At 39.6% G+C, this 27835-nt stretch overlaps 2 protein-coding genes across 5 annotated transcripts in view; both read right to left on the bottom strand.

The window, feature by feature from the left end:
* The window catches only part of LOC124063322 (probable G-protein coupled receptor 153), a 34117-nt gene extending 30163 nt beyond the window's left edge, over positions 1 to 3954 (bottom strand). The window contains exon 1 of the mRNA XM_046396864.1: positions 3481 to 3954. The gene's annotated coding sequence lies outside the window, so the exon portion shown is untranslated. The remainder of the gene's footprint in view (positions 1 to 3480) is intronic.
* Positions 3955 to 8479: 4525 nt separating this feature from the next.
* acot7 (acyl-CoA thioesterase 7) overlaps positions 8480 to 27835 on the bottom strand; it is a 50173-nt gene continuing 30817 nt past the window's right edge. For all 4 annotated transcript variants that reach the window (XM_046397187.1, XM_046397186.1, XM_046397185.1 and 1 more), the window contains 3 exons: positions 25576 to 25692; positions 19180 to 19364; positions 8480 to 8949 (listed from right to left, as the gene is read on the bottom strand). In XM_046397187.1, coding sequence (XP_046253143.1) covers positions 8851 to 8949; positions 19180 to 19364; positions 25576 to 25692 — 401 coding nt within the window. In that variant the 3' untranslated portion in view covers positions 8480 to 8850. The remainder of the gene's footprint in view (positions 8950 to 19179; positions 19365 to 25575; positions 25693 to 27835) is intronic.

The following is a 27835-nucleotide window of genomic DNA, read 5'->3' on the forward strand; positions in this document are numbered from 1 at the left end:
CAGTAACATTGTAAAGTATCCACTTACAGAATATGATACCCAGCAGCAAATACGGACAAGCACTTATACTCAAGAACTAAAGCAATAACATGTTGTGAGCAAATGCACCTTTTGTTTAATCACAGTATTTCACTAAGGCACAGCAGGAAGGCAGAGTGAGTTGGCAGCCTGCTCTACAACCAGAGGACATAGATTCAAGCGCCTGTGTCAGCTCTGCTCCCCCTGAAGTCTCTAAACTGAGCCAGTGAAACACTATCAGCTCCAGTCATCAGAAAATAATAAGCTCTAGAGGTGCTCAAGTGACCTGGACCTCTGACCCTCCTGTCAAGAGAGGTAAGCTTAGACAATTTCTCTTCTGAATCAGTATCCTCCTACTATAGCGTCAACATCAAACCCGTAAGCAATCAGATGCTAGGAAACCTCCCTGATCAACATGCCAAAAGGCTGACTAAACTCAACACTTTCTGAGTATGACTTAAATTCTCCCCAGAACCAACCAGCGTATCCAGATTCTTTACTTAAGATCTAATACTACACTGTAAAAATATTGTTAGTAAAAGTAAAAGAAAATGTTTCTTTATGTAAGAGAAAAAAAGAGTCATCAGGAAAATGTTCCTAAAATATCAAGAAGTTAAAGTACTGCAAAGAATGCAGAGAAATCAGGGTATCAGAGTATATATAATATGCCTATTTATTTATTATTGTATAGAACACTATTAGATTACTTGTATAGCAATTAATAACTATCACCGTCATATAATTAAGACTTGAATTGTAGTGGAGTAGAAGTAGAAGTGTGTCTGAAATTAAGACTTACATACAGTTGAGTAAATGTACTTTACATCCTTTTTTTTTGGTCAATCTTAAATGGCACACTTTTGAAAAAGAAACATGTTAATATCCTGTAAAATAAGTAAAACATTTTTTGTATCCATTTTGAAAGCCATTTCAGTATCATAATGGGACCAGTATCAAAACACAGTAAAACACCAGCCTGTTACTTTACAACAGGAAGCTGATTAAAACACCAAATCACCATTAATGAATCAGGTTTGATTAGGAGGGGATGTCAGAGCCTCTGAGGAAAACTGTCTTAAGGCTGCAACCATCGATTCAAGCACAATCACACCGATGCTGCATGCCTTTTAATATATCAAAGAGCATTAGGTTACATATCACTGATTGAATACCCAGCAGATACTATCAATAGTAGTGTACACTGAGGTGCTTTCACCATGGTAGGAGTCGTAATCATACATAGGAAATGAAATAGTCCAGCTCGAATTGGCTTTCATAGCGCAGTGAAATGGAGTCTGTTGCATTCTTTTACCAAGACCTCATCAGTGTGTATTCGCTTCCAGGGGTAAAACTTCTAAAATCTATAGTGCAGGTAATTAGGGAATTATTTGTAATTTGCTGGTATGAAGAAAACTAAGTAGTTTCAGAAGACTTTGATCGATCAACATCAAAAGGGACTATTATTATGTTGGGCCTGTGAGAATGCATTGACAAACAAAGGAAGCGTGACATAATTTCCTTAAATACTGCATTGAAAAGCGAGTTCATAGCACTGACATGTCATATCTCCTGTGATTTCCATAACTCCCTCCCTGCACTTGATTTTGCAGTCACACAAAGCTGCAGTAACTACCTAAAATAAACAGCCGTACTGGTGAAATCAGTGTAAATAAGATGCCAGAAATTTACTAAAAAAGGTTTTAAAAGGTCACACGCCAGAATTCAACATGCTGTTTGATGTTCCTAAGGCACAATTTCAGCACTTTTCTTAGCTGAGCAACATGTCACATGAGTAAGTAGCTGAATTTTCCATCACAAATGTAACCCTAGAGGCTCTCTTCCTGTTTATGTTAAGCTACCTCCAGCTATGACTGTAGCTGGATCACTGGGCACCATATGGCAGAGGGCTGAGAGTTTGTTTTGGAAACAGGCCTACAGTTTAAGTAAATTAAGGTTGTAGAATAGTGTCATTTTTAAAAAACTGAATATTAAATTCAACTGGTTCCAGTGACTTAAAGCACCCAGAATTAGAATCTTTATTATTGTCATGCTGATACTGTCTAAGGGATGGCAGCAATGTGTTGTGTGTGAGTGAAAAATAGAATAGTGCGAAGACAGGCTAACGCGGTCACAAAATGACAGAGCCAAACGTGTGACAAACAAAATGTCACATATGCCCTGCGAAACACTGAGATCTGTTGTGAGGGTTTGTGGTGTAGCAGCAACTGTCACATGTAGGCCACAGCATTTTGTCCGAGCAGTGAATGCGATCATTGGCTTGCATTGCCACTTTCTGACCTGTGACGGCATGTCCTGTTCTACCACAATGTCTCTAATGAGATATTTATCAAAACAGTATTTTTAAAAATATATGAGCTTCAGTAAAAGAAAAAAAATGCTATTGATTCGAGTACACATCTAAGGCACACAATGTAAATGAACTTAAACCGGGACTTCACTGACTCTGAACCAGTCATTTGGTTCGTTGGAACTGAATGGGTAACTCATTTGGCCTCGTGTGGGAGTTGTAAATGTCCTAATCAGTGTGAATTATGGCTGGTTATGTCCACCATTACTGTAAGTGCTATGTAAGAGCAGGTGTCAATATGCAGCTATACTCAACACTTAGAGTGTAGTCTATTTTTTTATTTCTTTTTAAGATAAGATAAGATGAACTTTATTGATCCCGCAGTGGGGAAATTCACTTTAGCAGCAGCTTCATTTGGATTATTGGCCAATCACATTCTAATATTCCAAATTAAAACATCAGATTCTCTATTCAATCAGAACAAAGCAGAAATGAAGAAACAAGGAACACATGCGCTGTATTTCTTAAAACAAAAGTGGAGGTGTAAAGTTTTGCTCACAGGAATTATCTGCATAAGTTTTTGTTTATGTGTTATACACTTGTATCATACTGAGTATTCTTATGACACCAACTGCCTATAATCAGTAAAAGTACACTATCTGTGAGGTTTGTTCCAATTAAGTGATGCGTTTTTCTATGCATTACCAACACTGGTAAGTCACTCAGTGACTAATCATGGCCATCTTTAATCCCACACTCTGCAGCTCTCTGTAATTACCTTTCTTAATCCCGCACACAGATGTGATGTAACCTCAAATTTACCTCCTCACTCGGTTAAATTAGTGTAGCTATAACGGAGCCTACAGTGTGTGAGTGTGTGTGTCTTTTCAAGCAGACCACTTCCTCGTCCGCATTTGTCTTGCGCGCATTTTGATTCTAATCATCAAAACAGGTCGGATGTGCACGTTAGGTCCACGGCAATTTCACGTTTTAATTCAAATGTACATAGTTTTCCCCTCTCGTTAGTTGAGCTGCCGGCGCTGCAGGACACCACCTGTTTTGTCAGAAACCTTGATGTTGTTTTCTAATCAAAATGAACTAATCACCAGTGAGTGTGACGTTTTAATAATCAGCTGTGTGAGTCTTTATCTTACCTCTCACAGCACGCTTAGGCTCGTAGCGGCTCATTGTTGCTGGGTGGGTGAAAACACTCGTTGAGTCACATCAGTTCAGCTCCGGTAAAGTGGCTTCCCGGCGTTTACATCCCCAAACTGAACAGCGTCGGAAGTGTCGACAGCGTCGACTTAAAAGAATGACCTGCGAAATGAAGGGTGAGCCCCGAAACACCACATCACCACAGCTGTAGCTACTCCTATCTTCTACCCTCTTTGACTCATTGACGGGGAGGGAGAAAATGACAAATTACCGACGAATCTGGATATTTAAAAAAATGTCTTCTTCACAACGAAGCGGCCAGTCGCGCGACAGCATGAGCGCGAAAAGACGCGCTAATTGTAGGTAAAAGACCAATTTCTTCTTCTATTCTCCGATACTGGCGAGGCGAGCAACGGATGAGGCATGATTGCCGCGCGCTCACGACAGCACAGGCTCGTTCGCGGGTCAGACGCTCCGTGGCCGTGGGAGTGAACCGCAGTAAGAAATAATTCATGGAAAAGAGGTCGGCATTTTGACAGAGCGAGAACTGATCCTGCATGTTGCACATTTGCTTTGAATAATAAAAACCGTTTGATTCCCGCAGTCATCTGATAAACACGAGGGCACATTTTTCATCAAAGGTCTAAGAGTTGATTATAAACTGACTTAATGCCTTGATAAGAGGATAATGTAGTCTCTAAATTGCACTGAATGTAATTTGCGACATAGCATCCGTGTTCATTTTTATTTTTATGTGTATTTTTGTTTTTGTTTTACATTTTTTTAAAATGACTTCTGCAATGAACCTCTCTCATATTTGTCAATCGCACCAACGCACGTTATTTTCTCATGTTATTCATGCTCCTTTAAATGGGCCCTTTTTCATTGACATTATACGACTTGTTATGTAAGACTTCCCTGGATGATTCTGTAAGAGCGGCTTTCCTCCCTCAGGGCTTAGATTGTACCCACTGAGAAAACTAATAGGCCCTATGAGAGCACAGACACACAGAGATCCCTGGTGCCTTGTTTTTTATTTTTCAACTATTATAAGGATTATTTTCATTTACTTGGTGGACAGTGTGCAGTGCACACTCTTTGTGCTTCCCATTCATTAAAACAGATACACACACCGCACCTTGGAGCTGACCATGCAGAAAAAAAACAGCCAGGCTGGACAGTACTGAAGTGTCTTAAAAATAAAAGCTGCTCTGGTCCTAAGTCATGGTTACACTCAGTTAACTTTACTGATGAGATTTACAAAAGCGGCCATTAAAAATCCTCGGACAGGTTTCAGTTAGGCCCATAGTTTTGTCCCCTTTTCTAGACCCATGTTTTGAGTGAGGAAAAGCTGGGGACGGTTGATAGAAAGACAAAACTGCGTGAAAAAGATGTTGAGGTGTAAAAACTGATGTTTCCAGTGTTACCAAATGCTGTCATATCTACCACAGCACTTCTGGTGAACTGAACTGAACTTACCTACAGGTATTGTGCGCAATGGACGGCTACATCACACAGCTTTCCAAGTGTCAGAATTTTGTTTTCCATTCAAAATAAGTTGCTTAAATAAGTTTGGTAAAATAGAGGTAAAACTCCAATTTGTGTCTTGATGCTTGACCTACTAGACTTTATTGTAAGGCTGTGATGTCTAATGCTGTCACTGCGTCATCTACTCTCAGGTACAATTTTTCTTATTCCAATTCTCACTTTAGTTAAAGATGATTTACCTTTTTCAGAGGTAAAGCATGTTGATGCTTTTATCCTTTTTTTAGCTCATAAAACCAGATCATTTACAATTGTGTTATTAACACTGCCGCAATGCACAGCCTTTGTGTTTTATTTTGTAAGGGCCCAGTTTGATATTTAAAGAGACTTCCCTCATTTTGTTAGGGTTCCTTGAGGATTCAAAGCTAAGGGAAAGACCCTTTTGATGCAACCGAACCTGAGAGACTGAAAAAAAGATGAAAAGACAGAAGCTGATTTTGTGTGCAATGAATAGGGTGTGTGTGTGTGTGTGTGTGTGTGTGTGTGTGTGTGTGTGTGTGTGTGTGTGTGACAAAGAGAACAAAAGGCAGAAAGGCAAATCAGTACAAATCTTCCCTACATGATGTCAGATTTAATATGTTTGAGGTTTTTCTTTAAGGAAATAATGCAATTTGATTCACAAATGTGTTCAAAGCATCATTTCAGTGATCAGCAGTATTACATTTACATGTGCATGACTCTGCAGGAGTCTAATCTACCTTTATGTCTGAGACTCGTACTGATTTTCATTATTAAGCCATCAGAGTAAAGTGAGTCAGGACCGCTTCAGCAAATCGGCTGCATGAATTAGCAATTCATTTACAAAATCTCAATGAGCATCATTTAATTCTGGCCTCCTATGCTTAATGAATGGCTTAGTAACAAAATGAGCAGAGATTCTTTCATGGGTATGATGGTGCATGGATTAAGACAAGTGGTGCTGTCTGTTATGGGTGCTTATATATTTATTTATTTCAGATTTAAATGAGACCATCATTAGAAGTGGGCATGGCAGGAGAGTTTGTTAAAAGAATGAGACTGTCCGTCTCTAGCCTCTCCTGTGTGATGCTAGGTGACCTGGAAGTAAAAAGCAACAGAAGGCATTCCCGCCCACTGGCTCCACTGGCACCGGGCTGCCCCTCCACGACCACACACCATACCACATCTCTCTCACTCTCTCACACACACACACTTACAGCAGTCCTTAAATACTTAACATGAATGTCCTGCCGATGTGCTCTCTGACAGTGCTCTCAGCATTGCCACCTCTCTGTGTGGACAGGTTTGTGTGCCTTACAGTCAGAGGTAGCCTAATTCAGTAGTACTCTCAGTAAGGTCCCCTGTGGCTGAAAGAAAGGGAGGTTCCAGGCCAGACAAAGTAACGGCCCATCACCTACTCCTCTGCAAGGAAAGCCCTGCTGGCTCCAAGCCCAGATAACAGAGGAGGGCTGAATGTAGGATTTGTATCTGTGAAGGTGTTCCAGGAAGCACAAACAAAACAGCGTTTACAAAAAAGAAAGGGAAATGTTGAATTGCCTAACCGCTGTCTGGGTGAGGATCAAGTATTTGAGCATCGGCAACTTCGGTCGACTCACTTCACAGAATCGATGTCTCATACAAATATTGGCATACATATTGTCAGGAATGACCTTGGAACATGGTTCAGGTTTCTGTGTCTAGTTTCACGTGTGGAAGTAAAGCCCCCCTCTGTCAGAAAATGACTGACGACGGAGACAAGGAGAAAATTCGAAGCGTAATAAAAGCCGAGTTTTCTGAACACCGGCTCGCTTTATCGTTTATCCTCCCGTCAGAATCCTTAATGGTTTTTCTCCTGCAGCAGGGGATCATTCATCTTCTCAGTAGCCTTGTCAGTCTCTACACTGGAATACAGCAGTGAGAGGACAGCTAGTCCCCTAATTTAGATGCAAAGACATGAGAGGAAATTTGAGATCAACTTTATACCTTCATTTCAATATTCTCTGATGGGGAAAAAAACAGTTAGTCTTTGTACTGAATAGCCTCTACAGTGCAGTTCCCGGCGGGTACAAAATTTACGTACATGAGAGCCTTGAATTATGCAATTTAAAGATTTCAACATTTTTCTCTCTACCTTGAAGAGAAACATCTATCTCTGATAATGCCATTTCTTCCATTTCAAGTCTGTTCTTCCACATTAAGTAACCATGGTTACCATATTGTATCGCTATGTATAAAAGCCAGCTGCTACCAGCTGAAATGGCCACAGACGGTAATGATCATTGCTGTGAATGATGACAAATGATATTGTTTTTGAATAATTTCAGGACAGGAACAGTCAGGCATGCCTGCGCACATGATGTACATTAGTCAGATGCTTTTCAATAAGCTAATATTTTCCCAAAGTCTTGTCTTACCATCTTAGATGGATTTTGTCTCCTTGTACTGTGTTTTTCCTATCCTCTCTCTCCTCCCACGAGATGCTTCGACTTCACTGGGGTTAAAAATAGACATATCCCCCCAGAGCAGTTTGAGCCTAACTTTATTTTCATGGGGGAAATGAAAAGCACACACACTGGAGGGACTGACGGAAAAAACAATAACCTTCAAGAGCCAATGACAAATCAGTTTCAGCCTGCGTAAGGAAACAATACAAGGGGCAGCAAAGGTTCAAACAAAAAGGCATTTTGTTGGTTTAGACCCATGTGGCTCTCTGTTCTTCATAGAGCTCACTCACTGGGCTTTAATCTTTTCATTTCACTTTGGTTTTGATCTCAAAATAGTTGTTTCCATCTGTTGCACAGGACCGAACCCTACCTATCTGCTCCTCTTGATGAGGTTTAAGTCTTAGACTGTTGTCAAAACCCAAATGAAAAACCAATCCTGCTAAATATTTGAACAGTAGTTTTTTATGGCTGGTTAATAATCACAGCCTTTTCAGTCCGTACATGGCCATATGGATATTGATTTCTCGCTGCATGCTGCTGACCTCAATTCATATTTCTCATCTTTCTTTGTGCACGCATGCACAAACACAGGAGACAGGCAAAGAGAAAGATGCCCTTTACAGTTCTGGTTCCTATGAGTCCTCAGATCGCATCTGGAGACAAGGGAAGTGAGACAGTGAGAAGATTGGGTGAGACAGAGGGACAAATGGAGTGAATGAGAGGAGGAAGAAAAGTGACATTGCAAGAGAATGGAGACAGATGAGGACATGGCATTAAGCAGGAGAGGGAAAGGAGAGCACGTTAAGGCAGAGCCAACACTGGAGTCAGTGTGACAGACAGACAGGCAGAGGAGGAGGAGGAGGAGAGGAAGGGGGATGGAGGCGTGGGAGAGCTGCAAGTTGAGTCAAAGCCCCCGAGCTCCCCTGATTTCCCTGTGAAAGACACAGTGCTGAAAAGATAGATAGCGTGTGCCCTCTCTGCCAAGGCATGCCCAAGACAATGACATCACCATCATCAAAACTCACAAGGACACGAGGCAAGAGCCCCAGACTCACACTTGGATCTTTTATTCATTATTATTCACTCACTTATTCATCATTTTTGTTGAGCTCAGACTCAGATCACTTCACACTGACGCTGATCATGAAGTCTTCATACTTAAAAATCTTCTTAAAATATAATGGTACTCTTACTTCTAGATACAGTCAGACTGTCACTTTGCACAGTGATCATAAATAGTCTTGTTACATCAATAAAAATATCTACTCTTACTTTTACATACATATGCAGGTAGATGTGGACACTTTGGTGCATAGCACAGGGAACAAATAATCACGGGTTTAGATTTAACAGGAGGCTGAATGTGTTCTGTGGGGTTGATATACTGTTGTTGCAGGCGTTAAACTCTGGTGAGCAGTGGCATCACTGCTGGCGCTCCTTATCAGCCAGTCTCTTTGCTTTATTCTGGAGGTAACGCGCTTTTCCCTCCTCGAAACGTCTCTGCTCCTCCTCTCCGTTGAGCTGAAGGAAACGAAAAAAGAAAAAGGACAAAAGATTTGTTTTCAGACACGTTCATCACTTACATGTATTGTGCACTGGAATGTTTCCCCATGCTGTTATTTTAATAACCGTGAGCTTGAAGCTCTGATCTAATTTAACAGTCTGCTCTACTGTAATTGCCATTAATGATTGAATATTGCAGTACATATATTGCATACAATAAGTATGCAGTAGACTGCATTTAGGAAAAGTTTTTGGTGACTGCTGGACTTTCATCACTCTTAATTTGCATGTTTCTATCAAAATGGATGAGAATATTCACATTTCCCAGCTGAATGAATCCCAATATTTTCAGCTGTGCCACTGTACCGTATTGTTCTGCTTCTATAACGTCGTATCGTAGTCTCAATCAGTTTTATCATACTGTATACAAAATCCATTGGTTTCAACATCCAGGAATTGTGGTTGAATTTGCAGCTCTTTTCATTCAGAGCAGCACCTTCCAGTCTGTGAAGAACAATTCTTCTCTCTCTCCTTCACTTAGTTCGGTTTGCACGCTGATTCGTGGGAGGAAGCTCTTGCTAACCTGCACAGTTTAATTTGATTGCCTGGCAACCTCGTGACTTAAGCAATAATACCAACACCAGAGACAGTGTCAACACCCCCATCCCCAGTGTCTTTTACTGTTATGGTGCTCCCCGCTCTCCCACTCCCTCATCTGCATGCTCTTGTAAGGGAGCAGGGGAGTATGTTGCATGTAAACATGTACATATATGTGTTTCTGTTTTTGTATGTAAAATGTAGCACTAATGACATGTTCAGATGGAGGCTCTTTGTGCACACACCAGGTGGTGGACAGATTCAAGAGCACCTGCCACTCAGCACCACACCAGGGTGCAAAGCTAACACATGGCGCCTTAACTTAACGGCGAGAGCAGGGTGGTAAAAGATATGACAAAACATCATGGCAGGGCCAAGCCCAGGGGTCACGACTCTAATGTGATGAGGATATTAAAATAGTGATGCCCAGCCACAAACACAGCACAGGTCATAATATCTTCTCTGTAGGGAAGCAGGCTTGGCTGTAGTACTGGTTATATAACAGTCAACATACTGCTCAGTCAATTTTACTTTTGCCGTTCAACTGAAAGTAATGGATAATTCCAGTTCATTGACTTCCAAAAGAAAGAAAGAAAGAAAGGAAATAAAGAAAGTTTTGCCACAGTACATTTTAAATAGAAGTGCCACTCTATCTATTTTTGTAAAAAAAAAAATCAAATGTGTAAAGTCACACACCTAATTAAAGTATGGAATCAAATTACAAATGGTGTATTGAGGAAAAGAAGTTGTATTCCTTTATGGTGTTGGAAGTTTGTTTTGCCCTTTATTCATATACGGCAAATATATTAACATATTCAAGCGGCATATTAAAGAGATTTCATGTTCTGTATGTTGTGAGGAATCATCATACACTTCCTACTTCATCACTGCACACAAAAATGTATTTTCTTTGGAAATGGTTGCCAACCCATGGCCATGTTGGAAGGCAGAGGGCTACACAAACAAGACGTCTATTATTATAACATTAATTTTACAATGTTTATTTTTATTCACAAAATATAGTAATTAGACAGGAATATTAGGCTATGAGTTTCTAGGTGGAAAGCAGACAGCAAAACGTACGGGGAGCTGGTCATTACAGTATTATTAAAATAAGCCCAGGCAAGGTGATTTGGTGCCCTGATACCAAAGAGAGGTTTATTAATCATCCTACTTCAGCAGGACTGCTGCACGCACCCAAGTCATCCATCATTTAACACAAAACACTGAGGTGAAAGTATTTCATTACAAGCCCAAATATAGTTAAGAAGGACTGGGCCTGTAATAATAAAGAAAAAAAATATATAATAAAACAAAAATGGTCAGCTGGTGAGATTACATTTGACTGGTGGAAACAGTGAAATCGTGCTAAAAATGTTACTGGTTTATTGCATTTCTCTGCAGTCACCACAAACATCCATTTGACACAAGGTGTCACCGAATAACATGATAACAAGCAACAAAGCCATTAGAGTAGCTATGGATTTGTAATATACATACTGTACTGTAAAAAGCAGCCATTTTGACCTTTATGGTATAGTTATTAACATGTCTGTCAGGCTCTTTATACTTTTTATTCCCATTCTTTCTCTGCGTCAAACCCCTCATATTCCTCACTTTCTTCCTCCCTCTTGGTTAAACCCTTGAGGACCTGAACATGATTTAATTACACATTTTAAAGCCACAGTGAGCTTCAACTGATATGGTTTAATGAATGCGCCAATTAAAAGGGACACCTGACTACTGCTAATGAAGAATGACTGTTAATAACAATGTGATATAAAGTTTCAAGGCAAAGGACACAGATGAGTCGGTCAGGAGTGAAATGTGTGTTTGAGTGAAGGACAGTTTCATGTAAGCTATGACTATTAATATACTGGAGTTACTCTATTATATTTCAAACTTTTTCCTCTCTGTGGTATTGACTTTATTTCTACTGATTGGCTCAAGCTGCATTTTCATTTGCAGTTAACTGGTTTCCAAGAAGATATTTCCAGACACTGTTTTTCTGCAGTTAAAATTAAATCAGTCTTCACTCATAAAACTGGCCAAACAAAAGTAAAGGCCTTAATCTTCCTATGACTATTTTTTATTCCAAGTTATACAGAAAAAATAGTGCTGACACTGAGGGGATTCAGTCTGTCACTATAACTTCCAGCTGCTGGCTTAAACACAAAGTATATGTATAAATGAATAAAAAATACAAATAGTTAATATTGCTTAGCTTTTAAAGTGGCTTCTTCACTCTTTTACATTAGAAGATTATCTTTCAAGGGAACCGTAACATCAGAACTATCAGGTCTACAAAATGCTAGTGTTTTTACTTTTTTTTGGCCACGTGTCTGTCTATGCATACACATTATTTGTCCTGCTTATACTGTGTGTGCATTCCTGCTAGGCTGCACGTGTGCATGCATATGTTAATGCTCATGCGAATAACATTTGCATAACTCAATGAGACAATTCCGTGATAGGCTCAAAATGTCCTTTTGGTGTCCCCGTTTAATTAGTATTCCCACAGTGGCTCCAGTATAGTAGCTATGATTATTCAGAATTATCAACTATGACTGGTGACTCTGAACCAACTTTGCAAAAAGAAGCCATGCATGTATTATAATGTCTTCCGAATGATTTGTCTCCAATCTCATTGCTATTTACATTCCAGGCAACATGAAAATTCTGTACTCTGCTTTAACTTGCAAATTTGGCATTCTTGTAACAACAAACACCATCTGTACCATGTGTATATTCATAAATCCAAAGTTATCAATGTGTGCACCAAGTTTTCTGACTGACCTATAGACCTACAGACTGATGTTTGTATCCCTAGAGCCATGTTGGCTTGGCTAATAAACCCTCCCCACATTTGTTACAATACAAAAATATATATTTGAAGTGTTCGTTGCAACAGATTGCCCTCGAATACTTGAAATTAACCATTCAAATGTTGTCTACAGGGAACCAAGTCAGACCTCAGAGCTTTGGCTGAGCTAACAGCCAGGAAAAACAGCTGTTTCACCTGATGTGCTGGTTGACCATCAGGTGGAAAGTTGAATGAAGTGTGACAAAACAAATGGTGTAAACCTAGAACAGGGACAAAGCTTGTAAAAGGGACTGCTCGGACAATGCCAGCAAAATGCCAGAGGGGTTCCTTTGTGTTGGCACAAGCTGTTATTAGAGTGGGCACGGGGCATCAGTGCCACTGCCAAATGCCAGTGTCTTAAAAGTAGCACTAAGCTGTAAGCATAAAATGGCTCAAGAAAAATAATAGCCATCTGTACTGGCGTGGGTGTAACCTGTATGTTAGTGTGTGACAGAGAGAGCAAGAAAGAGAGAGAGACTCACACAAAAGATGACATTTTAGACAATGCTGAAAGGTGTTTCACTGGTAGACATAAAATGAATGATTTGGAACAATCTATGCTGGCTTTTCCTGGAAGCTGAAAGGATCCGTGCTGTCCATGGATCTGTCTCTTCAGAACACATTAATATTTTATGCTTTTTATTTCTGTCTGTAGTTCAGGCTGCAGCAGTCATTTCACATGTTTAATAATCAGGTCTTCATCACAGTTTCAGCAGTGGAAGTGATGCTTAAGTGATAACAGAGTTTGGTTTTGTTTTTTTCTGACATCATGGTATGCAAAGCAGTAAGTAAATGCACAATAAGCCAGAATCCAGGCAGCGATCAGCTATCAATACTCAAAGAACTAAATTACCCAGCTCAAAGTTGATTTTCAAAAATTAATAATAACCTGAAAAATCTTCTTCAGCATCGTATATGTTGTACTCTGTATCGAACTTTGTGTTATAAATGAGTACAAATACTAGCTCACTCCGGTTGTTTGCCTAAAAGTGACACTTTCCTGCTCTGGCACTGCTTAGGGTCACCCAAAGCTGTGCAAGAAATTAAAAACGGACCTAGAAAAGGAAGAGATTCAGTATACCAAAAACTTACATCACCTCTCATGCTTTGTCTGTCTGTAGTGAAAAAGAACAGTATTTGCTCTATGTGTACTACAAATGGCACTCTTACAAATGGATTGTGCCATATTGTGTTTCCTCACAAAGCAGACTGAGAACTAGCTGAAATTTCCTATGGGTGACAGATGTATAACATTATATCCTTGTATGGAAACTCATGAGAAATGTGATGAAAAACTCATAAAATTCATTATAAACCATCGTTTAGAAATTCATGAAGTGAGACGTGATGAGAGAAGTCATCGGTATGTTCTCCATGCTGTGCCTTGGATTAGCACAGAGTCAGAAATATCTGCAACTCTGGCACGAGTATACCCGTTAACCCGTTGCTGATTGTCTTGAATGAGAGGCATCTAAAAATAAATGTGCATTACTTCATGTGGACTACAGCACGTTGCCATGACAACCATGCTTGTTTTTGTGTCACAGGAGGCCAGCTGAGTCTCTGCCAGCGAGGAGGGAGGGAGATGTAGAAGGCAGGAGGGAGAGATGAGGAAGGGGGGGGTGAAAGGAGGGATGGAATGAGAGATTAAGGGAGAGGTGGAATAGGAGAGGGCAGGAAGGAGAGATGCGATGAAACAAAGAGCAAAGAGGAAGAGACATCAAGAGAAAGCAAAACGGAACAAGGATGAAACCTACTGTATGGTCATTGGGTATACATTCACTTATTAACTAACTTAATTTAACCTTCATTTCTCTGCAGAAGGGTTGCTGAATGTGCACAGAGTTTTAAACCACAACCACCTTTTCATTATACTGTATCCACACTTGGCAGAGACCTCAGTGTGACCACAATACAACCACATCCTTGCACTACCAGCTGGTGTTCAGTACACTGTCCACTGGCTGAGGATTCAGAGTGCTGACATTCTGGTAACGAGCCAGTTTTTCTAACCTTCAGGAAACTGCTATCCCATTAAAATCATCAGAAATGCAACAAAGACATACGCTGCTCAAATGTGCTTCAAGGCATTTTCGATTATTCCTATGCTACATGCCCCAGTGTGCACATATATTATTTCAGTACGTTCCAAGGGTACTGCTGCAGAGAGGCAAGGCATCCCCCTGACATCCTCCCTTGTGCTCATGCTGTCCTCTTTCCCTACTTCAGCATTACCCACAGTACACTAACGTTAGTGACAGCCCAACTACAACCCCCTACACAGAGCCCCTAACCCCCCACTGAGCTAAATCAGGAAAATCTAAAAATAGTGAATGCAATGGGCTCACTCAAGAGAAAGCAAAGATGGGAGAATGAGGGGGAAAAGCACCTGCAGTAAAAATAGCAGAAGCTGTCCTTTCAGTCAGACTATTTATAGACCAAAACTGCACAAATCTGCCACAATGTCATGAAAATTTCATTAGTGAACATTAGACATGGGGGGTGTTTTTATCTTTCAGTTGAATGGTTTGGTTCATGTGAGCTTTATATGGAGGATCCAGGAACAAACATGAAGCCTCTGCTGCAGAACTGAGAGAAATACCAAAGAAAACGTCAGGGCTTCCATGTTGAAAACCCTCCTCACTAGAATCACACCTGGGTAAAGAGGATACACCTGGATTAAAAAGTAGAAAAACACACTTTTGGTTGATCGTAAGACATGAGGATTTTCAACACAAGCAGATGAAGATGATATGAGGAAGAGGGGAGGGCTTTTTGGCTAAGGGCGATGAGGGAGCAGGAAAGGGCATGAATGCAGATTTATTTCCAGAAAATCTTTCAAGATAGCTTAGCATGATAATTCGGCACTGTGTAAGGAAATATGTTAATTTTAATTTGCTGGCAGATGCCAGTGAGAGTTAGATGAAAAGACTGATACCACTATTATGCCTGTACAGTAAATATGAAGCTACAGCCAACAACCAGTTAACTTAGCTTAGCAAAAAGACTTGAAACAGCTAACTTCGCCAAGTCCCAACACAGTAAAACCCGACTACCAGCATCTATAAAATCGCAGATAAACAGTTAACATCTTGTTTGTTTAATCCCTAAAAAAACTGAAGACAACAAATTCAAATTTTGGTTTTATGGGGGTGATGTGTGAGAATAACCAATTTCTTGGGCAGGTGTAGTAATTTTAGTCACACACATAACCTTCTTTAAAAGGTGCTAGCAGGCACATTTTGTTACCCAGAGTGACATCAGTCTTCTCATCTGTATCTCAATCGCATATGTAAAGCCCTTTGAGACAAACTGCTTGTAAAAATGGGCTATACTAATAAAGTTGTCTTGTCTTGTCTCATCTAACTCTAACTAACTACACAAGTGAAATTATTTCTTTGACAAGACATGAGAAGAAGAGTTTAAAATAAAGCACTGAAATCACTACCATAGTATACCTCAGGGATAAGCGAATCATGCTGGCCAAAAATAATATCCAACCACATCATGATACAGAAATATATGGAAGTACAGGCTAATTCATTTTATGATTTTTACTTTTTTATTTTTTGTTTGGTTGTCTTTTCAGCTTATCACAACAAGCCTGTGTATAAATGCAACTTGATATGACTACAATGATAGATGGCAGTAGTGGCACCAGGTGAACTCAAATGGAAGGATAGGAAGGCCAAATGTTTGTCACGCTTGGCTCAACTCTGTGTTATCTGGCTTAGTAGACTAATTAATGTCATCGTTGCACCTCCATCCCTCACAGTCCCATCCCCACTGTTAGGAGAAATTCAGGTGTTAATTGGATTGACGTGTTAAACCTTATTTCCTGGATGTGATGCATCTCTTTGATCCACCAAGGGACTGGTGTCTATGAATAGGTTCACCACTCAACGAGAGTTAGGATGGGCACCACCTTCATTCAAGAGAACAGTGAATAGTTATAAAGGCAGAAAAAGCCATGATTGAGCCTCACCCTCCTTCTGTTGCTCCGTCAAATGCAATTGTGTTCAGTGATCTGTTCAAGCATGTGCATGTCCACATGCAAAGCCAACTCTCTCACAAACCTACACATGCAATAGAGCTTTACTTCTCTTTCTGTCACACACAAACACATGAGGTCTGTCTATGTTGCATCTCTGTCCAACACTGTCTCGCTAACGCATGCACACACACAAATTTCCTTATTCCTCCCCTTGTTTATCTGACATGCTACATCAGATCCCTGGCAGCCCAGACTCCATTTAGATTTCTATTTATAATGTTGAGCATGAATTATTAAAATCAATGGGAGATTTTTTTTAGCCTTTCTTTTCATAAAATTAAGGTGAGCAGAGAAATTATAATGTCTATAATCATAGCTGCAATTCCCTGCCATTAAAACAAAAGCCACAAGCAGCCTGAGCGAGATGGAAAACCAGGTAATAAATTCATGGAGGGAGATAGACAATGGGCAAACCAAATGTGGGGTTTTGTGAAATGGAAATTGGGGGGACTGACGGGCGCTTTTAAAAAGCCGAGACACACATTCGATGTACATTGCTGTCTGGCAGGGGCGGAAGCAGAGACGTCTTTTTTTCAAACAGTCATATTGCAGTGTTAAAGGCTGATGCTGCAGCTTTAAGTGTTGTGTGAATATTTGCGGCAAGACGGGTCAATGAGGCACCTGGCGGCATGACAACACACCTATGACAACCCTTTTCCATGCTTCCCTCCACACTGCCGAGCTTGGCTTTCTTCTTGAAAATTTCTTATTACACGCTTGTGTGACTTGAAGCACGACAGGACATGTTGTTAGACACCACATTTTCTATTTTTAAGATCTCGTGGTGAGTTAGACAGCTATTTGTACTTTAACCAACACTATATCATTATTCTACAAGCTTTCAGTTTCGTTATTTTGGTTTAAGCAGGAGATTAGAAGCAGGTTAATACAGAAAATAACTGTGCTTGACTTGACTTGTGTTACTTTAAATATTGCTGCTTGGTCTTTTAATGCATTTTCCTAGCTTACTAAGTATTCCACACAAGTTTAATGATTAGCTCAGGTGCAAACTCTCTGAATTTTGTACAAGTGTGCACTTGAGAGAATAATGACCTGCTGTTGGTCTGTAAAATTTCACTGAAGCTGCCCACTCAGCCTTTTGCCAGCCTATGAACTTTGCTCAGCTAAAAAGCAAAGTCAGTGCTGTCTGCTGGTTTACACCGTGTCGTGCGAGGCACCATCACAACCACAAACAAGATGTGGCCAGCGACATCAAATACAATATGAATTGTCCCAAGTGATAACCTTTAATTTTTAAATTTTTTTTAATTTTATTGACTTTATTAATCCCAAGCTGGGAAATTACTTCTCTGCATTTAACCCATCACTGATTGAAACACACACACATGCAACATGCAGTGAAACACATAGGAGCAGTGGGCTGCATCAAGTGCCCAGGAAGCAAATTGGGGGTTAAGTGCCTTGCTAAAGGGCACATCAGCTGGCTAATGGAGAGGGTGAGCATTTTTCCCATTAATCACTCAACCACACCCAAATTTTTCCTGCCCGTCCGGTGGGATAATCAAACCGGTGATCTTCCGATCATAAGCGACTTCTCCAACCTTTAGGCCACGGCTGTCCCCAAATTAAATAAATTAAAATTAAATAAAATAAAATTAAACAAATGTTCAAGTTAAAACTTATTTGAATGCTCCTCTGAATGCCTTACTTGGCGCTCTGAATGTGTTCAATTGTCTAAATCCAACTCCCACACCAAAGTTGGATGAGTTTTTGAGGCAGTCATCACAGAGACAATCAGGGCGTGTGGATGGTGCCAGGAAATAATTTAAATGCTGAGTTAAACAGATGGCCTGTGTGCACAGTGTTTGCATATAAACAGGGTTTGGATCACTGTGTACTGCTGAGATAGAACAAACAGCAGGCGTCTCTCTCCAGTCTGCAGGTAAACACGCTTCATATCCTGACAATAAGTGCTGAGTCAAGTGGACTTTGATGTCCGGGGATGTTGTAGAGATATTAGCAACTGGCCCTCAGTGCTTACAGATAATATGCAGACACAGCAAAGAATTTAATGCACACAATAATAGACAATGTTCTCTCACGCTGTGAGCTTTCCAAAAGTCACGGGTGTCACCAACTGAAGGAATGTTAATATCAGGGTCTGTGAATGTTGAAGTGGGATGAAGACTTCAACACTTTCACCGCAAACTAACTGGACAATAAAATCATGAGTCAATGAATTGCATTCATCTTAGTTCAGTATAATAAAGCTGCTGTGAGTACAATGATAATCTTTTTATATAAAGTTTATTTTTGATAGCCTGTGAAAATTCTTTCTTGTGTCTTTTTGGTAAAAATACAGACTAGTCAAAATAACGTCTGGTCTGTGAAGGTAATTTTTTGTTTCTTCATGTTTTTTTATTCAGTAAGTCGCCTAAGGACAAGTTTCCAGCTAAATCTTTATCTGCGCTTCTTCAAAACAAACCCGAAAACACTGTACAGAATTTAAAGGTAAAGGCTCAGCAGAAAAGGAATGCTTAAAATCCATGGCCTGATTTTTTCACCATACAAAAACAAGGAACTACAAACCTCTGTTTAAATAAACCTGTGCTCAAAAAAGTTCATTTAAACAGTCTGTGCGAGACCTTTCAAACTGTGTAAGTCAATTCAGCCTTATGTGGATATAGAGTGATGTATAGGATAAAATTAGTTCTAAATTCAGGTTTTAAATAAACTGAGGGACTTCTAAAAGTGGAGACAGGGTGGCACCAACCTTAAGAGGAGGTACAGGCAGAGGCTTATTGTCCTTGTCCAGCGAGATGAAGGTGAAGAAGGCAGAGACAGCACGATATTTCCCTTGCTCTGGTTCCACCAGCGAACAAGCATCTACCAACACTTCAATTTCCATGGACTTGTTGCTGACAAACGTGAGCCGCCCAGTCACCGTCACCACACAGCCTTGGGGAGAAGAGGAAAAAGAAGACAAAAATATGTTTGTTGGTTCAGATACTGGCGTTCTTAAGAGCACGTAAGTATGCTGCCATAAAGGACATTTTCAATTCAGCAACAAAACAGAAAAAAAACAGAAAAACAATCAAATCAAAACTCATTGTGATTCAGTATCATCTCCCAACTTAAACTCTCTTGTTTGATTCAATCTACTCTGTCCTTTTGTCCTTCACAGAATATCCATTTTGTTGTTATTTAAAGTCACAATAAACAGAATATATATAGAGAGAGATGTGGTGGTTATGTGAGCTACAGAGAAAATGTAGAGAAGTGAATCAGAGAAATAAAATGTCCCATTGTTTCACAGTGGTTGAACTCTTATTGAGATAAATAAACACACCCAAACCTCAGCACAACCCTCTAGGTTTTGTGTGAATATACACAGCGTAGGCTTCATCCTGCCTCTCTGAGAAATGGAGACAGCCGAAACCTGGTCGCAAGGTTTCATAGAGTTACTGGCTTTGGGCTGCACACCACTACACAAAGGCTGACACCCAGAAGCGTTCCAATGCAACAGAGTACGAATAAAATAAGGAAATACAGGAAAAGGGCAGCTACAGACAGAACCACACACTTCTAGAGGGTCAAAAGTGATGACTGGGGGAAATTTCAAAAAGTTCAAGGTAAAGTTTTTAAAAGGATAAAAAAGAGGTTTTGAGAGTTATAAAAACCAGACGTGTTGCATTGTATCTATCTTGCACCAAAAGTTTCAAATCTTGTTAGAACTCTGAATTAACACAGTTGTTATTCAGTATTCACTTTAAATAACGAAAGCTAAAATCAAACTACCGTACAGTTTGAACCCGAACAACATAAAACAAGCAGGTCTATTGACGTAGTCAGCCGAGGAAAACATTGAATGTGCTATTGCAGTCTGCTTCACTTTGTTGCATCATGAGCTTCATGAAGTCTGTTTCACTGAGAGGGTCAGCGGAGTGAGACGGGCCGAAGAGGAGGTTCCTGCTAATCGGCACATCTGAAAACAAAGCTTGTTTGCGTTTAAAGACAGAAAGAATAGAGATGTTTTTATTAGTGTTTGCTTTAGATGTTAATATTTGTAAATATTTATTGTTTATGACCATCATCTCCACTGCTACAGAGCATTTGCTATCCCGTTTCTGATTTTTAACCTGAGCCCCATCTAATCCATCTAATGTGAAAATTTGTGCTCCTGTCCTTTTGTCACTGCAGGGAAGATGTTAAAAAAAATAAAAACAGTCAGCCAATAGTGCTGGACAGTGCCAATGTGTTTCTTTATTCTCTTTGATGTGTATGTACTGTATTCTTACTGCTGCTGCCATAGAGACAAGGAGCGAAGGTGTTATCCCTGCAGTGACACATCTGGAGTCTGGGGCTGAGATCTTATAAAACAGCCAGTCATAAGTAGTAAAAGATATACATGGGAAATGGAATGAGAGCTCTTATCAAAGTACATGCTGCAAACAATTTCAGTGAGAATTATGCTTGAAATGTACTCGTGCAGGCAACTCATTATCTAAAGTTATTTCGTGTGACTGCATTTGTGCATGTTTTGCAAAATGCTGTGAGCGAATAAAAAGAAATAAATACTAATTTGAGAGAAATTATGACAGTGCACAATAGTATCTCAATAATTACTGAAAATCCTCCGTCATCTTTCACACATTCTTCAAGTGTGAGGTGGTGATCACCGAATGTTAGCAGATGTAACAAAAACTGTTACTAAATTTGTTTGTGGTAATTAATTTGTGTTGATCCTCTTGGCTACTGCTCTTAAAATTCATTTTCAGCAGACTTCCTTTAGCACCTTTTAAAAACCACACTGTGAGGATACGTCTGACCATCAACAGGAATAAAGCTGTGCTTTCTATTCCTGACTCCACCCAGCTGCCTTTCCTCTTTATATATTGCGTGCACTGGGGAAAACATGACAGCTGCAAATCAGATTGGTTGGTTAGAAAGAAACAAGAAAAAATATCTAACATGACTAACCTTATTACTACCCTTCAGATAGATTCTATGAAAATACATCACCATGATGAAAGAGCTTACACATAGAAATTCCACTGAGTGAAGTGGTGTGACAAGGTGATTAAAGCTAATAATTGCATTAGAAATCAGGTTACAGCAAAGTAACTGCCCATTTGTTTCCATACAGCTTTCAAAACCCAAGCACACACTGAAAGTATTTATTCTTTTCCTTGTTGTTGGTCCATTGAGTGTTTTTGCGTGTTACTGTCAGGGCTGAGTCCAGTCTCATTAAAGTAAACTACCTCCGGCACGCATGTATTAGGCTCAGTGAAGCATGCTACGCTCACTGGCATTACACAAAAAATGAGCCTTGAGGAAACTGGGCGATTTTTTTAAAGACCTTCGTGATTAATAATTGATTTATGCTGTAAGTAGATGTTGGACTGAAGGTCAGCCACTGAATCCAATCTCTGAGTAGCCAATCTGCTGGGAGCAGAGTCTATGCCAGAGCTTCATGATGTATGCACTAAGCTGGGATTGTACCTTTGAGACAAAGTTTCACCATTTTAGCTACAGTCTGCATGAGTAAAGTCTTATACTTCTCTTTTCTATTCCTGGAAATCACATTTTTGAATTAACAAGTGGCCAGAGGAGGACACAGTGGAAGGAAACATGGCAATATGCAGGCAGAAATAACAGCCCCCACTTCAGACAACTTCTTCAGAAACACATTACACAGACAAGATTGTTTCTTTTGTTGCTGGGAATCAAAGAAAGTGTCTCATATTCAGACACACACTGTACTGTACATTTGCTCCGCACCAAGGTGAGGTGAGGAACACAAGTGACAAACGCAGGACTAGGAAAGAGATGCAGACCACCTGACAACTGAAGGTGGGAAACATACTCACAATGACTGAATACTCAAAGAAATAATTCACTGATGAAACACAGAAAACACAGAAAACCGAAATGTTCAAGCCCTGAAACAAAACCAAGGGATCACACATCATTCCTTCCATCTACTGTCTTTACTTATTTGAGCAAATTGTGCTTGATCAGTTAAATTAAATTTGAAATGAACGTGAAAATCAGTGCTGTGTATTCATTATGCAGTATGGTTCCCTTTTTTATCTCTGTAACTTTCTTTCTCACCTTTAGCGCTCCCATCTCTCTCCCTAAAATCTTCTTTCATCCAATATTCACCTTTTGAAGCCTTTCTTCTCATTCTTTAAACCTCTGGGCATACATAATGGAGAAGAGCAGTGATTGAACACTGCTTTGGTACATCAATGGGCAGCACCTCGCTGACTTATGTTCAAATAATTCACATTAGTGTTCAGTATGACATGGCAGCTTTACTTTTTCACAAAGCCTGTGGTTGAGGGGGAAGAAATGAAACAGTGTAGGCTAAGAAAAAGAGAAGACACAAGTGACTATGACACAAGTGTGGCCATTTTCTGATCTTTAAAAGACAATGAAGTGTCTCGACTCCACCTGGGCTGAAGTTACACACTGAGGTTAACTACTCAAATGTGCCTGCAAAGGAAAATCAAAACCACTCAACGTAGATGTCATTTTTGTGTCATTTCAGTATGACACTGGTGCTTTAGCTCTCACGCTGAGAGTTTCACTCCAAGCATTATTATAGAACATCTAATCTATGCCAGAGACTGCATTTTATCTCAAAACATGCACAAGAAAAGTGTTGCCAACAGGATAATGTGCAAACACACAGACTTAATCTTGGAAAACCTTCACTGTCTTCAACAGCAAATCAAAACAGCATGTCTGCACGCTCAGTCTGCATGTTTTTACTGCACATAAAAAAGAAACGTGATGAAGTATAACAAGTCACTGGACAGCTTCAAGTGCTGACAAAACAGAAAGTGTAAGCAGTAAATTAAGTGACAAATGAGGTGGTACATGGAATATGATAGGAAGACACATTAGTGAATAAAGAAAAATTACAACACATCATAACAGCTTAATTCAATGCTGAATTTAATGCTGAAGGCTTTTGATAATGTTTTCAATTGCATACATTGATTGAAAATGCAATCAATTTCTAAATTGTCTTGAAATGTATCAGTTAATGGATCAATTCATTAAACCCTCCTCGAAGTTGGCACGCTGCCATAGTGTGATGCTTCACACTAACCCTTCAGTCACACTGCGCTCACCAATTTGTTTAGTTATTTACTTAAGAGATACATTCCTGAATTAATGAACTTCATTAACTTATTCTGTTTCTGTGTCAGTAATGCATGAAAGCAAATGTTTCGAGCCATGGTGCCATCTTTCTCTGCATTTCGCTGTATCCGGTACATATATTGTATTGGTCAAGTCTGGGCCACGTCAAGAATGGCAAGTTAAAATCTGGGATATTTTTTCATCTCTGAAAACAAGAAACTTTCATTCTGAAAATCTGCTTTACTTTACTTTTCTTTAAATGCACAGCTTGTGTGGTTTTCCTCACTGCTGGTGTGTGTTTACATTGTTAACCTTCCCTGTTCTACAGTGATTTTTCTTCTGCTGAACCCCCATGTGACCAAAATTCTGTCCAACTGGTGAAGTGGACTGTTCAAGCTCAGAAAAAATTCATAAACAAATCATCTGAACGTCCTCAGCATGAGCCATGTATAGACACAGACCTCAGAGCTGTTTAACTTCCTGGCTCTTAACTTCACATCTCTTCATTTTTATTTTTTATTATTCTTTTAGTCTGTGTGTTTGCTGCTGTGTGGTCTTCTAGCTTCACATGTTTGCATGGCAAATGTATGAGTCAAACATTCTCATACTCTTCACTGTTTATGGCAAAGCATCGATGGGCACTTAAAGTAAAATTTCCTGTTTTGTTTCGCCATCCACCAGATATCAACAACTTTATCATGAACAACTAAAGTTTAGTTTTCCATCCAAAGCCTGATGCTTCCCACTGATAGTAGGCCAGCTGTAGAAAATGATGAAACATAAAACATAAATTGAAAATATAAATCCAAAGGTGCAGCCTAAATTGCCACCAGCTGTTTTTCGGTGCCTTTTAGCTATGAGCCTTAACCCTTATTTTCCTAAGCATACCTTCTGAGTTTTTTGCATGACCACCTTAAGCAAAATGGGAAATCTACTGGTGACATAACACCTAAGCCACTGTGGAAGCCTGGGGAAATCATGTCAACACCTCCTAAACTCAGAGGACAGACAGAGGCAGCAGCTGAAACGACTAGAAGCAGCTGAAAGATGTGGACATGGATTTCAACCAGTCTGTACTGTTCAGTTTTCTGGTCCTGAAACTCCCAGAAAGGTGCATTTTACATGGTTTCCTCGTCAGCCACTCATTCCATCCTCAGTCCTTCTAGAGAAAAATACTTCAGCAATGAGCAAACAAAATTATCTGCATTTGCGTATGCCCACTAGGAGAGCAGTATTTAATTCCTCATTGCATTACTAATCACTTAAGAAATGTGCTTGGGATGTCTTGTATCTCTAACACACCTCTTGCTTTGACCCATTTTGTCTGTAGATGTGTATCTGTAGTTTGTTCCTTCTTGGACTGATGCACTTTATCTTTGTAACTAAGTGTCCTGACAAGAACTTTGGATTAACTTTTTTGTCCAAATTGTGCCGCCAATAAAGCCTTTAACCCCAACTTTTTCCACTCATTAACCCCAAATCCTTGAATGAATTTTAAAATAAGAGGCTTAGAATTTGTCCACATGGAAATCTGGACCTCACAGACCAAGATGTCTTGTGGTAAACGCAGTATAAATGAATCCTCACTTTAACAGCGGGGAAACAGCTCAGAGGAAAAGCTTGGTAATGGAAAATAGTTCAGTCATAACAATGATGTGTTTTTCCAGATGCTGCAGTAGCCCCACAGAACACAACTGCTCTTGATAAGCAACAGTGTGACAAACTGTTAACATCAGCTAGCCCAATTTAAAACAACACTATCTGAGGCTCAGATGGTACACTGCTGAGCTTGTTCCATATCACAGTGTAATTGGGTTTTGAGAGAGTGATGTTCATTAATGGGCAAGAGGCAAAAGTATAAGAAAAGCAGCATCATGAAAGGTGGAGAGGCAGCCTCCTCCAGCCTATTAGCAACACTGCAGTACATGTTTTGGAGGAATGTATCCTTCAGCCTGTGAATATCTTTATGTATGAGTGGTTTGAAGCTTAAAAAGTGTCTTTTAAACATCATCCTCACCTTTCTTGATCTTGCGATGGAAGTTGATGGCTTCCACAGAGGCAGTGACAATGTTGGTGTTGCAGTGCCGAGCTGCCACAATGCCAGCGACCTCATCCATCAGCTTCATGGTCACACCTGTTGCAGAGACACAGTTTACCTTATATAAGACATACTCGGGATATATACTGGAAGATTAATGGATAGATTTTCTACTTATTTATTTCTGCTTTGTTCCTTGATTTCACAACATTATAAAGAGCAGGTTACCTCAACACAGAATCTGTCATGTACATCACACACACATAATGTCACAAAACAGCCTCAAGTATTTTGGTTGGCTGACAACTGAAAAAGTAGCCCTGACACAGCAGACAAACACAAAAGCTTCAATGTAACTTCATACAATTTTCTGTCTTCTTATTAATAAAATACCATTACAGTATGTTATCAGTCATCAAATTATCATTTTAAAATGTGAACATATACATGTACAGATCCATGACTTTTGAGGGAATACGATCTGGTGAAAAACAGTGACCTCCACACAGGGACTAGAGATGAAACTGAGCTTTTAGGTCTGTCTGATGAAACAATTGTATTGCCTTCACATTGTTGAATTTACAACCAACAGAAACATTTGGCTTTCTGCACTCCTGTCATCACCAATAAAACATCACATTTCTCTTTAAGTCAGAACAAGCCTTTATGGGTAAATGTAGTCATTATGTTTGACACACTATTTCACTGAGATGAGAATGTTTGAAATCAAACCTAATGGATTTCCTGGTGCAATTAGAAAACTATCCACCTGAAGCTAAATTATGAATGAGTCTCCTTGCCATTTCCTCAACATTAGCTTCACAAGTCATTAGTCCAATGTTGATAGAGTATCAACTGGCTGCCAACCAGAAGTGTTTCAACAGACTGACAAACCGACAACATTTAAATGCTTCAAACCTTGTGCATAATATATCAGCTATTTACTGTCCATTAAAAGTGTTCCCATCAGAACATCAACAGCATTAGTAATTTATTTTAATGTTTAAAATGACCTCATTATTTTTTTCCTTAAAAGCAACCTGTTGTGCTCATGTGAATGATAACCGTCCTCTCTATGCAGCAAAGACGAAAGCAGCGTGATGTTGCTACACCTGCACAAAAAGAAGCCAGTGTCCCCGTTGGTTTCTTTTAAAGGAATATTATTATGAAATAATATTTCAAAATTTCAAGGAGTTTGCTTATTTGATGTCTTGTCAAGAGTCTGAGGGGAGAGGACAAAAACAAAGTGTAAAAACATCACAATGTGATAGTAATTTCCTCAGTAACTTCCTGACAGACTGTGATCAAAGTGAGGTTGGCAGGCAACCAGCACAGAGTCCAGGATGTCACTGCTTCTGGCCAAAAAAATTGTCTAGCACATGAGTGGTGTCAATCTTTATCAATTTTTTCATCTAACTCTCGCAAAAAAAAAAAAAAAAGTATATGAACATGTCGGAATAATAAATGTGTCAGTTAGTTAGTCACAATTAGTTAAACACTTGTGTTTCACCAGCATGTTGAGTCTAATCTGAATAAAATTAGTGCACATGTAAGTGCACTAGAAAACATAATGCAGGAGAGTCCTGGGAAGGATTCTCAGCAGATGAGGTCTGAAGCACATGCCCTGCATCTGAAGTTAGTTACTGCATATTATTAAGGCCTTCTTTCTAGATTTTAATGGTTATTTGACAATTTATACTGTCATAAAAACTTATCACGATATGAATTCACTGTGAATGAAATGAATCCAAGCTTTTCTGTTGGAGAGATGAAAGCCATCTTTCAATCCTACAGTAAGTGAGAATGTGAAAATGAATAGATACACTTTGGGTGCAATGTCATTGTTAAAATATGAGCACAGATCAAATAATCCATCTTTAAAAAGTTTATGGAACACTTTGCCAATTGACACACTAAAAGCTTGCAAATGAGCTGAAGAGCAAAGAAACACTTTAAGCCTAAAATCAAAGCTGCAGATTACAGTAGGGCTTGAAGCCCATTATTTATACAGCAGCAGAGTTTACAGAGTTTTTTTCTCGGTGTGTGCCATACATACAGCCTTTGTAGCTCATGTCGTGTGAAGGAAACAGTTGTTTGTGGGTTTCTCGCAGAAAGTGGAGCATCTCGGATGGAGTGGGTGGGTTTGAGACGAGAAAAGAGAGGAAGAGGGTGGCATCTGTTTCTCATCTGTGCGAAAATGTGCGTGCATGTGCGATGTGCGTATGTTTGTGAACGCATG

Source organism: Scatophagus argus, chromosome 8 (assembly GCF_020382885.2).
Source record: "Scatophagus argus isolate fScaArg1 chromosome 8, fScaArg1.pri, whole genome shotgun sequence".
NCBI lineage: Eukaryota > Metazoa > Chordata > Actinopteri > Scatophagidae > Scatophagus > Scatophagus argus.